The 14658-nt window shown below is 40.0% G+C and overlaps 1 protein-coding gene across 10 annotated transcripts in view; it reads left to right on the top strand.

The window, feature by feature from the left end:
• The window catches only part of LRRTM4 (leucine rich repeat transmembrane neuronal 4), a 1004432-nt gene that overhangs the window by 688969 nt on the left and 300805 nt on the right, over positions 1-14658 (top strand). The window contains exon 5 of one of the 10 annotated variants that reach the window (XM_043502949.1): positions 3366-4538. The exons of the other annotated variants lie outside the window; for them this stretch is intronic. Coding sequence (XP_043358884.1) covers positions 3366-3488 — 123 coding nt within the window. The 3' untranslated portion in view covers positions 3489-4538. Of the gene's footprint in view, positions 1-3365; positions 4539-14658 lie in introns of those variants that run through there. 10 annotated transcript variants of the gene reach the window in all.

The raw sequence follows: 14658 nt of genomic DNA, 5'->3' as shown, positions 1-14658 counted from the left end.
TGAAATGTCTTAGGCCCCTCTTTAATTAAGACTTTGTGCACTGAAAGTGAACTTCCCAAGTGTTCAACCATATCAACGTTAATTTAGCTTGAGACTGGGAATACCATTAGAGCTATGTCCTTGATGAACCTCAAAAGAGACTGGATTTTTTAATATTGTTGCCATAGTTTTTTGCATAGTAGCATAGTTCTTTGGCAACAAACCTCAAAAATTCAGTCTCTTTTGAGGTTCATCATGGACCTACATGCAAGATGAGCTTTGGAAAAGTTTCAGCAAAATTTTGGGCTAACGCCTAGGTAAGCTTGTGGTTTCACATAGTTTCAATCACTCAAACTGTGACTGTTTGAGTTTCACCTATAGGTCACTGACATATAGGAACAGAAACCTGAAGGCAGACTTGCTCACAGAGGTGAGGTGACACCTCTGGGTTTTGTCTGCATTTGATTCAAAAAGCCCATTGAAGGCTACAGAAAAGCTGCCATTGGCTTCAGTGGATTATGGATCAGGCCCAGTGTGACCAGTCTTCCATTTACTTGTGTTGTGCTAGACCAGGGTTCCTCAAACTTCATTATACCATGATCCCCTTCTGACAACAAAAATTACTACACGACCCCAGGAGGGAGGACCGAACCCTGAGCCTGCCCGAGCCCCACTGCTTCGGCAATGGGGAGGGGCAAAGCCAAAGAGCTTCAGCCCCAGGTGCGAGGGAAGAGGAGGTTGTAACCTGAGCCTCACTACCTAGGGCTGAAGCCCTCAGGCTTTGGCCCAGGCAGTGAGGCTTGGTCTTTGGCTTTTGACGGTGGGCGGTGGGGCTCAGACTTTAGCCCCAGGCCCCAGCAAGTCTAACGCCAGCCCTGGTGACCACATTAAAATGGGGTTGCAACTCATGTTAGGATCCTGACCCACAGTTTGAGAACTGCTGTGCTAGACCATGTACAAAGAGAGAACAAAAAGATGTTCCGTGCCCCAAAAAGCTTGTACTTTTGTGTCTTTCCTTCTATTTGTGTGTTACAAAAAATACAATACAATTATTTATTTTAAGAGTTCCTTGACGCATTCAACTGTATGACCACTGATTTTTGGATGCCTCAACTTGAGACACCTTGGGCCTGATTTCCAGAAATGCAGAGCACCTGAAAAACCCATTAATTTCAGCTGGCATTGTGTGTAGTAGCCTCTTCTAAAAATCAAGCCCAAGGTGTGTCAGATTGGGGATCTGAAAATTAACACACCCAAAATCAGCTTTTGAAAACATGGACCTAGTTTGTAACCATTTCTATTTATTTTCCCAACCAGTCGTCATGTACATCAACTTTCTGACCCTCTCTTCTAGTTCTCTCTGATGGTGCTTACGGAAGAGTCATCCCTGAGTAATCTGGGTCTCCATGGAGAAATAGGGCTAACTTTTTTGCAGAAAAGGAGCCCTGTTTCCATGTGAAACTGTGTGCAATTGCTCACCTACATTTGCGAATGTGATTATTACAAATGTGCATTTCTTTGGGTGTTTGCATATATAAAGGGACATGCAGATGCCCACCTCAGTTACTTGCATATGCAAATACCTGGTTTGGGTGTGAAATCATATTAAGGCCCAAAATCCCGCACTTAGATTTTTATAAAATTTATAAAAAAAAAAAAAGTTTTTTTTCCACCAAATGCATCCGATGAAGTGAGCTGTAGCTCACGAAAGCTTATGCTCTAATAAATTTGTTAGTCTCTAAGGTGCCACAAGTACTCCTTTTCTTTTTGCGAATACGGACTAACACGGCTGCTACTCTGAAACCTTAGATTTTTATGTTTGCCTTGAGCCCTTTTGAAATCAACAAGGCTCTGTGTGGATCCGAATAAAAATACAATTGCAGGATCTGGGTCTAACTGTGCACACAAATGACATGCAGAATGCTAAATAGCCTTAGGCTTCTGGACTCTTTGAAAACCTGGTCCTTAATGTAGTATTCAGAGTCTCCACTCAAAAAGAATGTTGGAACCATTTAAAAATAAAAGCAGAGAGATCGCTTGTAAGGTGAATCTGCCATTTACTGTAGCCACGTTACTGTAATATACAAAATGCCGTGTGAAAGGAAAGCGCTAACAAATGTTCCATTTAATTTGTTCTATTTCATAACTGCTTTAACGTTCCTGATTTTTTTTAAAAAAACAACCCTTTGCTGACTGCAAAGAGAAGCATGGAGGGGAAGAGAGAATGAAAGCAAAGTGACTTGGTAGAGATAGAATTAGCATAATCAGGCACAGCACAATAAAAACGTTTTGCAGTGACAGCTCTTTTGCATAATGCTGTCTCACTGAGGTGTTACTTAATACATATTGCAATGTGGGGGGGCGCATTCAAATGCGGGAGTTTGTGCTATTGTAATTAAGATTCTGTTGGCATTCCATCATCAACCCTATTTTAGGAGAACAACATGTTGGGAAACTTTAATGGTGAGAAGAAATTTAAAGTGAAATGCCTTGATATTATAACAACAATGTTTGTTTTGTTTTAATTTGTGTATTTTGGTATGTGAAAATCTGTTTTGCAAGACAACAGCCTGAAAAGAAATAAATACAATTGGCTCTTTTTACATACTTTATAAGTGGAAATGCATGCCATTATTCAATAATATGGACTGTGTTTTCAGGATTTTAATTTTTTTTTTTTTTTTTAGATTTAAAGCATTTGAGGCCTCAATCTGGCAAGGTATTTAAATACTTCAATGGGACTTAAAGTTAAGGACTCATTTAAGGACCCAATTCAGCAAGTTGCTTAAGCGTGTGCCTATGCTGAGGCAGTCTTTGATGAAGTCAATGAGGCTACTCATATGCTTAAAGTTGGGCATGTGTTTAAGTGTCTTCTATTCCGTATAGGTTCTTTATACCATGCTTATCACTGTAGTATCTGAGTGTCTTCCAGTCATGCAGTAAGCAACATGATTATCTTCTATCACACATTTGGTTTCTCATCCTCTCCTCAGGGGAGAAATATGGATAGTGGAGTGCTATTTTTGTTTTCCTCAAGAGTTGCAGAAGAATTGCTCAGAGTGCAAAATGGTTTCTAAGGCTGTGCAATCGGTGGTGGCTGCTTATATTACATTGTGTGGTGGGTTTGCAGTGTGGACTGTGCTCCACTAGGGACATAGGTTGAGCCAACCAAACTCATTGTCATTTGGCACTTAAACTAGGACTTGAACCCAAGTTGTCAGAAGGGAATTGTCACTGCTCTCCCCATAGGGTTGGGGCTTGAGTGCTTCAGGTCCTTGTGGTGCAAACCAATTGCTTCCCCCTCTTGATTATTTTTCTGCATATGCTTTTTTTTTGCTATTTGAGTTGCCCTGTGTATCTTATGACCAAGTTTTTTTTTGTAATAGGCAACCCCCCAAAAAGCAGGTCTTTATCCATGCCCTGTTATGGATGATCACTGGCTTGTAAAGATTGTTACAAAGAAAACACATCAGGTATCCTATTGGAATGAGGACACCACTCAATGTTAAACAAGAAGGAATCCACTCCCATTTCTTGAACTGGCAGAGTTCAAGCTTGTTGCAAGAGTGATGCATCAGGCCAGTTCCTTCAAAGTCAATGGGAAAACGCCCAGTGGAACTCAATAAATGCTTGGCCCTAAATTTCTAGGAACTAGATCCACAAAAGTGTTTAGGCTACTAACTTCCAGTGAAATGAATGTAAGTTAGGAACTTAAATACCTTTTGGATTTGTATCTTGGTGCACTATGCCAGTGAAATCACTGTGGGTTGAAAGTGCTCAGCACTAGGTTAGAAGAAACCTGTCCAAGTGAATACTGCTACTCACTTAGAGGATGCTGATTACCCTCTTAAGAATGCAGCTGCCATGAACAGAAAGGCAAAGGAAGGGGTTAAAGGGATTAAATAAATACCAGTTGAATTTTTACATCTCCTGCAGTGTGTTCAAATGTTCTGGTTAAAGATCCTTTTGCAAATGGCGATTTGTGGTTCGTCCACAGAGATTTCATTTCCCTCGGGCGGCCCATGGACAGAACATGTTCATCTGCTTATCCACACTACTGTATATGATTACAGGGCCTCGGTGTGAGTTGCTTGAATCAAATCTGTTCCATGCATATTACCATAATAGGCCAGATAGGATGCATGGTCAGAACACGGCTGTTTTATGAATTAATCATGGCGAGAAAGAACTTTTCATGGAGAAAAGAATGTGTGCTGTATTTTTAAATAGCTTTTTTAAAAAATCCTGGGATCGTGTCTAGTGTGCCTTTGTAGGACACAATCCAACTGATGGTACTTACAACTAGTACAGCCAGCCATCCTTGGATGGAATGAGACTGCCATTTTGACCAAACCCAGGTCATGACTGGTTCAAATTCTTGGTGAATTTCTGGGCAAAGTCAGCTTTAGGGAAGATGGGCTCTGGTGCATTGTGACAGCATATATCGGGTTTGTACAGAGTCTTCCAGTTGATAATCACTAAGGGGAAATATGTTAGCAGCTTATAAGCCTCTGAGGTGTGGAAATGCCATGAAAGGAAAAGAATTGTTGATGGTGCTTCACAGGGAAGACAGCTAAGAGTAATAGGATGAGATTAATCAAAAATAAATTTAGTCTGACTAACCTGAAAACATTTCTCAGTGGTGAAGGGTAGAATTTTCAGAAGTGACTAATGGACTTAAGAGCCTAAGTCCCAGACAAAGTCAATGGGATAATTCTTATACTCTATTTTCAAAAGTGATGTAGGCACTTTTGAAAATTTTATTTGAGATCTATTGGACTGAATTCATTCACAAAATGAAGTGGTAGAAGCCACTTTGCTTAAGTCAATTAAAGCTGTGCTAGAGACTGGCTGGTTTTCATAAAACTTATTTTCCTCTCAATGTATTTTATCATCCTTTTTTCTTAAATGTATCAAATAAAAAAGGCTACTAATACAGTTGAAAAACTGGAATTAATATAATTTAAATCTCAATGTATAGGTTTCAATTGCATAGCAGATGCATGTTACAATAGAAATTAGCATTGGATCCCTTCCTTGTCTGTTCAGAAGAGGATTATTCCCCACAGTATTATTATATAACAAATTTGTATTTTTAAAATGCGTGCGCACACACAGACACAGACACACACACAAAAAAATACACTCCTAAGAAGGAGTGTTTGTGGAAAGATATGGGGCCTGATTCTGATCTCACTGACTTTAATGGAGTTATTGTTTTTGTTACTATTGTGTGAATGGGAACCTGGGTTGTAATACCACAGCTCTTAGGTATGCTGTGCACTAACTGTCCATGTGCACCAAGTAACTGCACACTAAAAGATCCCCATTGATTTCAATGTGTGCAGAGTTAGGCCAGCTCTAGATGCTTTGTACACCCCAGTGGTCAAACAATAATTAGATTTTCAAAACAGTCTAAGGGACTTAGAGGCGTGGATTTGGGCACCTCAGTCTCTTAGGTTAAATCTACATTATGAGCTACGGGTGTGATTTCCCCACTCGTTTATGCATATTCATGCTAGTGCAATGAAAATAGCCCATTTCATGCCTTCAATGCACAATTTGCATGATATATTCCTGTCATATAAAATGATAAATTTGCACGCTAGGATCTGTAAATCTGTATTTATACATGTCATATGGAAGCAAATAAAATAATCATTCCCTCTAAGCTTATTCTTAAAATTAAAAAGTTTCTATACCTGAAATGTACTAACCAGAAGAAATTGAACTGTGCACCAACACTGGGTGGACTACTATTAAATAGTGTTAGAGTAGGTGACTGCCTTAGGGCAGGTCTACACTATGGGGCTAAGTTGACCTAAGCTACGCAACTCCAGCTACGTGAATTATGTAGCTAGAGTTGACGTACCTTAGATCGACTTACTGTGGTGTCTACACTGTGCTGGATTGATGAGAGAAACTCTCCCATCGACTTACCTTATGCTTCTCATTCCAGTGGAGTACTGGAGTTGACGGGAGAGCAATCGGCAGTTGATTTAGTGGGTCTTCGCTAGATCAGCTCCCGGTGGATCGATCGCTGCGCGTCGATCCCCCGGTAAGTGGAGACAAAGCCCTTAAAATGTTAACCCTAGTCCTTTAATTCAAAAGGTTGCTTTTCTTGCCTTTGCCCTTCACAAACTGAAGCACAGTGTCGGAGAGATTCAGAGATTGGCCAATGGCATTTTCAAGTGATAAAACAGCCAGCGATGTCAGTCGCTCATCACCCATTGTTGGTCGAAGACATGTTTTAATGAGCCTGAGCTTCAGAAGTCTTAGAAAGTTATCAAACATTATATGTTAAGCATGGCAAAAGAAGTATTACTTTTATAGTCTTGCATAGATAGGGGTTCGATAGTTATCTCTGGCATCTCATTAAATATGTCCATTATTAGTTGCTGTTTACTTTCTTCATGTCTTAAAACACAAGTACATTTCACAATTACACCATAAAACAAGGTTCACGATATCGCAGCTGGGCTCTCACTTTACTTCATTCTTATATCTCGCTGATTGACTAGTGGCGCCCTGCCTCTTCTATATATCTGCGAGGGCATGACTGACAACATTCTAGGGGGTTCAAGGAAAATGTAGTTCTCAGAAAGTCTGGAAGATTCCACGAGATTCTACAAAGATCCAGAACATTCTAGGTTAGTGAAAAATATATCCACATACAGAATACCTGAAATATTTTACTTCACACATTCTATTTCCCCTGTTGTCGCTAACAGCAAAAACAGTCCCACAAGCCCGGCACCTCAGGTGGTCTCCTGGGTAGCCTGTCTCTAAATTCAGACCTGACTGTTTTTCTTCCTTTAATATCATTACTGTGCATTGCACCAGCTCTGCATTTCCAACCTGAATGGAAATAAGCTGTGCATGCCAAATTTCATGACTCTGAGCAGCTCATCAGTGTTGAGCTGTCAGGGCAGTCAGGGCTAATGGAGCAGGTGACTTCAAGGTTGAAAATGAATGCCAATAACTTCTTATGTCTGTCTCATTCTGTTGTGTTTAAAACAAAATTAGAAAACTATATATATAATGGCAGCTTGCAAACTGCTTATGAAATTAGTAAGCTTGCTCACATGTCAAACAAATGCAACAACTGCCATTTGGCGGCAGTATAAGATCTAGGGCAATTCTTGGTAATATAAAGGGATGAACAAATGCTGCTTATCCTTCAGTGCATGTATCTGTTAGCGTTGCAGAATAGAGAAGGAGAACTACCAAGCCAGGATGCAACCTGCCCTACAGTGATGGTATGGTGCTTTACTGAAGATTAACTACCAAGGGGCCTGTTTCTCATGTCCATTGAGTCCTATTTATAACACTCTGGCAGTGTAAAAGGGCCTTTAAGTGTGTACAGTAACACTGATTTTAAGGCCTGTTGACCACCTCCTGAATGGTACAAAGGGGACTCATGCGGTTTTGTTCACTGTAAAAAAAAAAAAAAAAAAAAGTGTTCTTACGACACATTAGCTAACATGTGCTAACTAACACAAGGACAGAACCTTGGTGAAGACAAGGCCACTGTAGTTTTAACACGTGTTAGCATGTCAAGGTAAACTCTAGGGTTCCTCCTCTTGTTTCCTTTGACCTGCTAACAAATTTTAAAACTACAACTCCCTTGTCTTCGCTTTGTGTGACCATACAGTGCAGTGCTGCTTCCTATTACCCAAACACTGCACACAGCAACCTAAGTAGGGGCCAGATTCTACCGCTTTTAGTCATGTTGAGCTGTGCCTCACTCCTTTAGTAACCTATTGATTTCAATGAGACCAGCCAAGGAGTAAGGTGCTGTTCAACGCAAAGAAGAGGAGGGCATAATGCAGCCCTAAGACAGGATCCACCTCTGTGAGGCATGTGTATTGCTTATCCCCATTTTACAGATAGGGAAACTGAGGCACAGAGTTGAAGTGACTTGTCCTTGGTTATACAGTGAGTCTGTGGTAGAGCTGAGATGAGATCACTTGAGACCAAATGCTGGGTCATAACCCCTGCCCCAAAAATTTGAGAGCATATTTGACAGGGATAAAGTTTTGGGGCCAACTTCTTGGCTGGGGTAAATGGGTGCAGCTCTAGAAACTTCAATGGAATTTCACCTATTTACTGCAGCAGAGCATTTGACCCAGGGATCTTTTAGGGAAGCTATCTCCACTATGTTTTAGCACCATGTTTAGAGAGCATGTTCATTGTAGATTACAGATGTTGCTTAATAAAAACATAATACCTAGCTGTGACATGAGACCCATTAATTTACAAAAGGGAGTATTTTGATTTGTATCTTCTAGAAATGGTGAAATAGTCATTTTTAAGAACACAGTGTTTTATATAACTATTTTAAGCTACAGCAAGTACAGCATTCTTTCCAGCATGCTGCCAAAGGGCAGGGGGAAGGAGGGTTTGAAATGAAGGAACAGACCTGAAGAGCGTGTCTCCAATTTGGCAGAGACTGTGAATGTATGACATCTGGCCTGAAGCAGTGTAGCAGAGGCATGAAACACAGAGTGGCGCCCCTGCAACTCTGGAAGGAACTACAGAGAGAAAGAAAAGCAGTATTGCCAACCCCAAGCATTCAAAACTCATGAGTCAGGTCCCCCAAAATCATGATATTGGCTTAAAAATCATTCCATTTTTAAAAAAAGCAACTGGGCTTCTTTTTGATGGGCTTTCTTTGTTCTTTAGGGTGCACTCAGTTAACATTTTCAGGCTTTTCTCCACAGACATGGAAACTGGAGTCTACCTACTTATAAAATGGAAGTGGAGGTTTTCATTAAATCACATCACTTCATGAGCTTGGGCTTGAAGAAAAACACAAACTCACAATAAAATCATGAGAGCTTGCAATGCTGAATAGGTACGGATGAGGAAGAACCAGATTAGCACTGAATATATTATGGGCCGGGGAGAAAAGTTGGTTTCCTTCCAAACTCCATTAACCTCCTGTATAGGCCATTTTGTAAAAAGGCAGGGGAACATGGATTCATTGTTGTTTTGTTGACAAATTATCTTATCCAAAACTACTACTACTAAATCACTGAAAATAATTAATTCAGTATATCCCACAGGACATCCATTCATGAAGGTGCTTGGACTGGGGAAGGTCCTCAGCTGATATATTGGCTTCAGTGGAACTATGACAGTTTATACAGCTAAGGTTCTGCCCCATTGATGCTACCCCCTTTACAATCATTCATAAAATCTTGTTCAAATAAAAAGTCAGGTTGCAAATCCCTTATTCTCAATGGTGAACAATTATTCACACGAGTAGTCCTATTGAAGTCAAATGAGACTTCTCGTGTGAGGAACTGCTCCCTAAAGAGAGTAAATGATTCATAATCTGACTTACATTTAACAGGTTTTTTTTTAATAGCACGAGTTTGTTGCCAAATATTTCCAACCTTTTGAAATTGCAGATTTCCAGGCTGAGCAAAAATGGCTGCAATTTTCTTTTAAGGTGATAATGTCACCACAGCTTTTGAATTAAACTGATTAAGCAAAACTGGAATAAGCCTCACTCAATAGCAGGTGTAAACTCCTATTTGAATTATTCTCATAATGAATTTAAAAAAGCTCCATTACAAACACTGTGGTTCCACAGATGGTAGCATTGAAAGCTTCTACTTATCCACCTTAGTTTAATTACAAGCAAATTAATGCAATTTACTTCATTATATGGGGTGAGGGGAATGCTAATTTGAAAGAAGGCAGCACTGATGGCAATTACACCCCAGGCTGGATCAATCGGGACTGACCAATGGAATAATGCTATTGCTAGAAATGTGATGGAAGCCATTAAAAAGGCTATATTTACCAACAAATCTCTCACACACACCCCACATTAAAGGCCTAATCGTGCACCCATTAAAGCCAATGAAAGGCTCTCTATTGACTTCCATGGGAGTTGGATCAAGCCTTAAATTTGGATTTTTAGGTATGGGGTAAACTTTGGTGTTTCCAGTGCCACTGGTTGGTAAATACTGATTTTGTACTGGTGGCCACTCTTGTACGGTTTTTTGGAAAATGAGACCAACAACTCCTCTCTTTCAGGCTGTGGTTTTTATATGCAATAATACTTGGTGCCAACTCCCCCATTGAAGTCAATAGCCCCTTGATTCTCAGGGAGGGGGAAAATGTTCTGATGTACCTATTTTGAGACCTCGCCGTCCTTGCCTCATCGAGGGCTTTAAGCAACAAAGAAATAAAAGGTTTCAGAGTAGCAGCCGTGTTAGTCTGTATTCACAAAAAGAAAAGGAGTACTTGTGGCACCTTAGAGACTAACAAATTTATTAGAGCATAAGCTTTCGTGAGCTACAGCTCACTTCATCGGATGCATTTGGTGGAAAAAACAGAGGAGAGATTTATATATATACACACACACACAGAGAACATGAAACAATGGGTTTATCATACACACTGTAAGGAGAGTGATCACTTAAGATAAGCCATCACCAGCAGCAGGAAGGGGAAAGGAGGAAAACCTTTCATGGTGACAAGCAAGGTAGGCTAATTCCAGCAGTTTACAAGAATATCAGAGGAACAGTGGGGGGTGGGGTGGGAGGGAGAAATACCATGGGGAAATAGTTTTACTTTGTGTAATGACTCATCCACTCCCAGTCTTTATTCAAGCCTAAGTTAATTGTATCCAGTTTGCAAATTAATTCCAATTCAGCAGTCTCTCGTTGGAGTCTGTTTCTGAAGCTTTTTTGTTGAAGGATAGCCAGTCTTAGGTCTGTGATCGAGTGACCAGAGAGATTGAAGTGTTCTCCAACTGGTTTTTGAATGTTATAATTCTTGACGTCTGATTTGTGTCCATTCATTCTTTTACGTAGAGACTGTCCAGTTTGGCCAATGTACATGGCAGAGGGGCATTGCTGGCACATATCACATTGGTAGATGCGCAGGTGAACAAGCCTCTGATAGTGTGGCTGATGTGATTAGGCTGCTGAAGTGAAGAAACAGATTGACAGAGCCAGAAGAGTACCCAGAAGTCACCTACTACAGGACAGGCCCAACAAAGAAAACAACAGAACGCCACTAGCCATCACCTTCAGCCCCCAACTAAAACCTCTCCAACGCATCATCAAGGATCTACAATCTATCCTGAAGGACGACCCATCACTCTCACAGATCTTGGGAGACAGGCCAGTCCTTGCTTACAGACAGCCCCCCAATCTGAAGCAAATACTCACCAGCAACCACACACCACACAACAGAACCACTAACCCAGGAACCTATTCTTGCAACAAAGCCCATTGCCAACTCTGTCCACATATCTATTCAGGGGACACCATCATAGGGCCTAATCACATCAGCCACACTATCAGAGGCTCGTTCACCTGCGCATCTACCAATGTGATATATGCCATCATGTGCCAGCAATGCCCCTCTGCCATGTACATTGGCCAAACTGGACAGTCTCTACGTAAAAGAATGAATGGACACAAATCAGACGTCAAGAATTATAACGTTCAAAAACCAGTTGGAGAACACTTCAATCTCTCTGGTCACTCGATCACAGACCTAAGAGTGGCTATCCTTCAACAAAAAAGCTTCAAAAACAGACTCCAACGAGAGACTGCTGAATTGGAATTAATTTGCAAACTGGATACAATTAACTTAGGCTTGAATAGAGACTGGGAATGGATGAGTCATTACACAAAGTAAAACTATTTCCCCATGGTATTTCTCTCTCCCACCCCACCCCCCACTGTTCCTCTGATATTCTTGTTAACTGCTGGAATTAGCCTACCTTGCTTGTCACCATGAAAGGTTTTCCTCCTTTTCCCCCTCTGCTGCTGGTGATCACTCTCCTTACAGTGTGTATGATAAACCCATTGTTTCATGTTCTGTGTGTGTGTGTGTGTGTGTGTGTGTGTGTATATGTGTATATAAATCTCTCCTCTGTTTTTTCCACCAAATGCATCCGATGAAGTGAGCTGTAGCTCACGAAAGCTTATGCTCTAATAAATTTGTTAGTCTCTAAGGTGCCACAAGTACTCCTTTTCTTTTAAAGAAATAAAAGTGAGTTTATGAGCAGGAAGTCCCCTCTGCTCTAGATATGAAGGGTGAAATTCAAATTAATGGGAATTTTGCCATTGACTTTAATGGAGCTAGGATTTCACCCTGTAAGTATTGATAGAGCAGTAGGAGGCAGATATGATTGGCAGGAGAGAATCCTGAGCATGCCACACTGTAAAAGGAACCTCATTTGAAACATGCAGTTTAAAGTGCTTTTAAGATGACTTTGCATAATTTAGGGTCATAGAAATAGTTTAAACTTGTAAAGATATTCCTATACAAATTGGAACACCAGTCTCCAACCGTCATCTAATCCTATGAGATATAAGTAACCTTGTATAAAACAATACAGTGAAAAAGATTGTTCCCCCTGATTTGCCTTGGCTAAGATCATTTTGTAATGTCAGCTATTGGTTTCTAAGGCTAAATAGGTTGTCCTTACATGAAGAGCAAGTAATAATTAAAAAAAAAGTAGTGATCTCTCTGTTTTCAATGTTCTACACCAAATTGTAAGACATGGGGCCTGATACTGCCATCAGGTAGCCCCTACAACTGAGCATTTTGCAAGATTAATACTACAATATTGTAACTTAAAAATAAAAAAAAAATCATTGTATTTCTTGACATAAGTGTGGACTAAAGCAGATCTGATTTCAGGATTGCATATTAAACTGTAAGGATGGTACTTGGTGGCCTGTTTCCATTACCTCCATGCAAAGTATTGATAGCTGAAACTCAAAAGGCTTTGAGCTTAAGGTCAGTTCACATTCTTATTTGAAGCTTAGTCTAACCTCCTCTTGAGTCAACCATGCTAGGCTGGAAAGCTCCTGAGAACAGGGTTTCTTGTGGGATTTCTGCTTTCTTCCTACTTCTGATCCCAAGAAGAGCCTTCCTTGTGGCACTTTGTCTTTAGCTTCTAGTTCCAGCTGGTAGAGATCTGATCTCTGGGAACTGAAGATCATTGTTTAGAAAAACATCCTATCTAAACCTCAGAGAAGTCTTGGTTCGAGTTTGGATCTGAAAGTGAAAGGAGGTTCATGATGTTTATTTTACTTGAACAGCTGCATCAGTCTCTAATAGTGGATTCTACAGTCCTTACTTAGGCAAAATACCCACTGAAGTTAATAGGAATTTTGCCTTTCTGGGGAACAATGCACTGGGATCAATATGAAACAGAAGGACTTTTTATTATGTCCTGTTTTGCATTTAACCGTGATTGCAATAATAACATAGTAATGAACTGGCACTTATGTGTGTACAGCAGTGCCTCTCTCTAATGGATGGAATCAGGACTGTGTGTCATAGTCTCTATACTCACAACAGCTAATAGAGATTCTCCTTGCATTTAAGGACCGGGGTGAGGGTGGGAATGAGGAGGCCACTGTACACTTAGAACTCAGATCTGCTGTTGTTTATGAAGTTTTCATTGGCTATGGTGTTCACCGTGATGGTGAAATCCCTAGGTAGCTATGGATTTGTTTCAATATCTTAAAGGCTGAAATCTTCAAAGGACCCAACTCCCCTTGGAAATCAATGGGATTCTGAGTACCTAACTCTCTTAGGCCCTTTTGAAAATCCCCATCCAGTTATACTATATATATATATATATATATATATATATATATATATATATATATATATTTATATACCTTCAAGTACAACTATTAACTACCTTTTCAGGTAGCACGATTCTTGGACATGTTACCATTGAAGCTTAGTTAGTTTATTTTAAAAAGGAAGCCTCCTCCGTATACCTGAGGTGAAGTAATCTGATTGTAAAACTCCATTTTTTCTACTTCGTTGATCTAATTTATTTTCATTTTTATCTGTGCTGAGTGGACGGAACCCATTAGTTATTTCAGGGAAGGGTTCAAATGATCTTTTATCATATCCACAAAGCTGCTGGAATACATATTGTGCCCAAAACTCAGAACGCGAGGAATAAAAAATATCTGTTGGTAAAATAGCAGCCATCGCTTCTGAGAAAATGGAAACTACTCTATGTACGTTGAGTTCAGAGGTGTATTTGAAATCACCTAATTTGATCATTTAAAGTTCAGCACAAAAATTCACTCCTATTAAGGGATAAATAAAATGTGAGCTTCTGTTATGCCTAAATCTGTCACTTCTGCTTACTACATCTGGAAGGATTTTACTTCACTGTCATGCATGTGATTTAGCAATTACCGTATGTTAATTACAACATGTGATTTATGGAATAAAGCTGAAAGAATGTGAAATAATGATGGACTATTTACGTTTTCTCATTACCTAGTTTTCCCCAAGGGCATTAACGTATTAAGCAAGATGTTCAGCTGGTGAAGAATATACATCAGCTGAGGATATGGTCCATCATTTTCAGTGTTCTCAATTAAGGATAACTCCCTGGATCAGGGGGACAGCACAATAGTAATGTACCACTGAGGTCTCACTTAAGACCCAAGAACAAGGGAACATTCAATGAAATCAAAAAGCAGCAGATTTTAAACATGAGAAACAGAAAAGCTTTATTTTTAATTAGCCTTTGGAACTCATTGAGACAGGAGAGCTTAGTGGGTGTAAAGAAAAATGACTGTATATGGGTAATGAGAACATCCCAGAGTTAAAATAATAAGGATTGAACAGCATGTCAAGATTCTTGGGAGGGAAATAAATCCT

Source organism: Dermochelys coriacea, chromosome 26 (genome assembly GCF_009764565.3).
Source record: "Dermochelys coriacea isolate rDerCor1 chromosome 26, rDerCor1.pri.v4, whole genome shotgun sequence".
NCBI classification, from domain to species: Eukaryota; Metazoa; Chordata; order Testudines; family Dermochelyidae; genus Dermochelys; species Dermochelys coriacea.
This window is presented reverse-complemented; position numbering and strand designations above follow the sequence as displayed.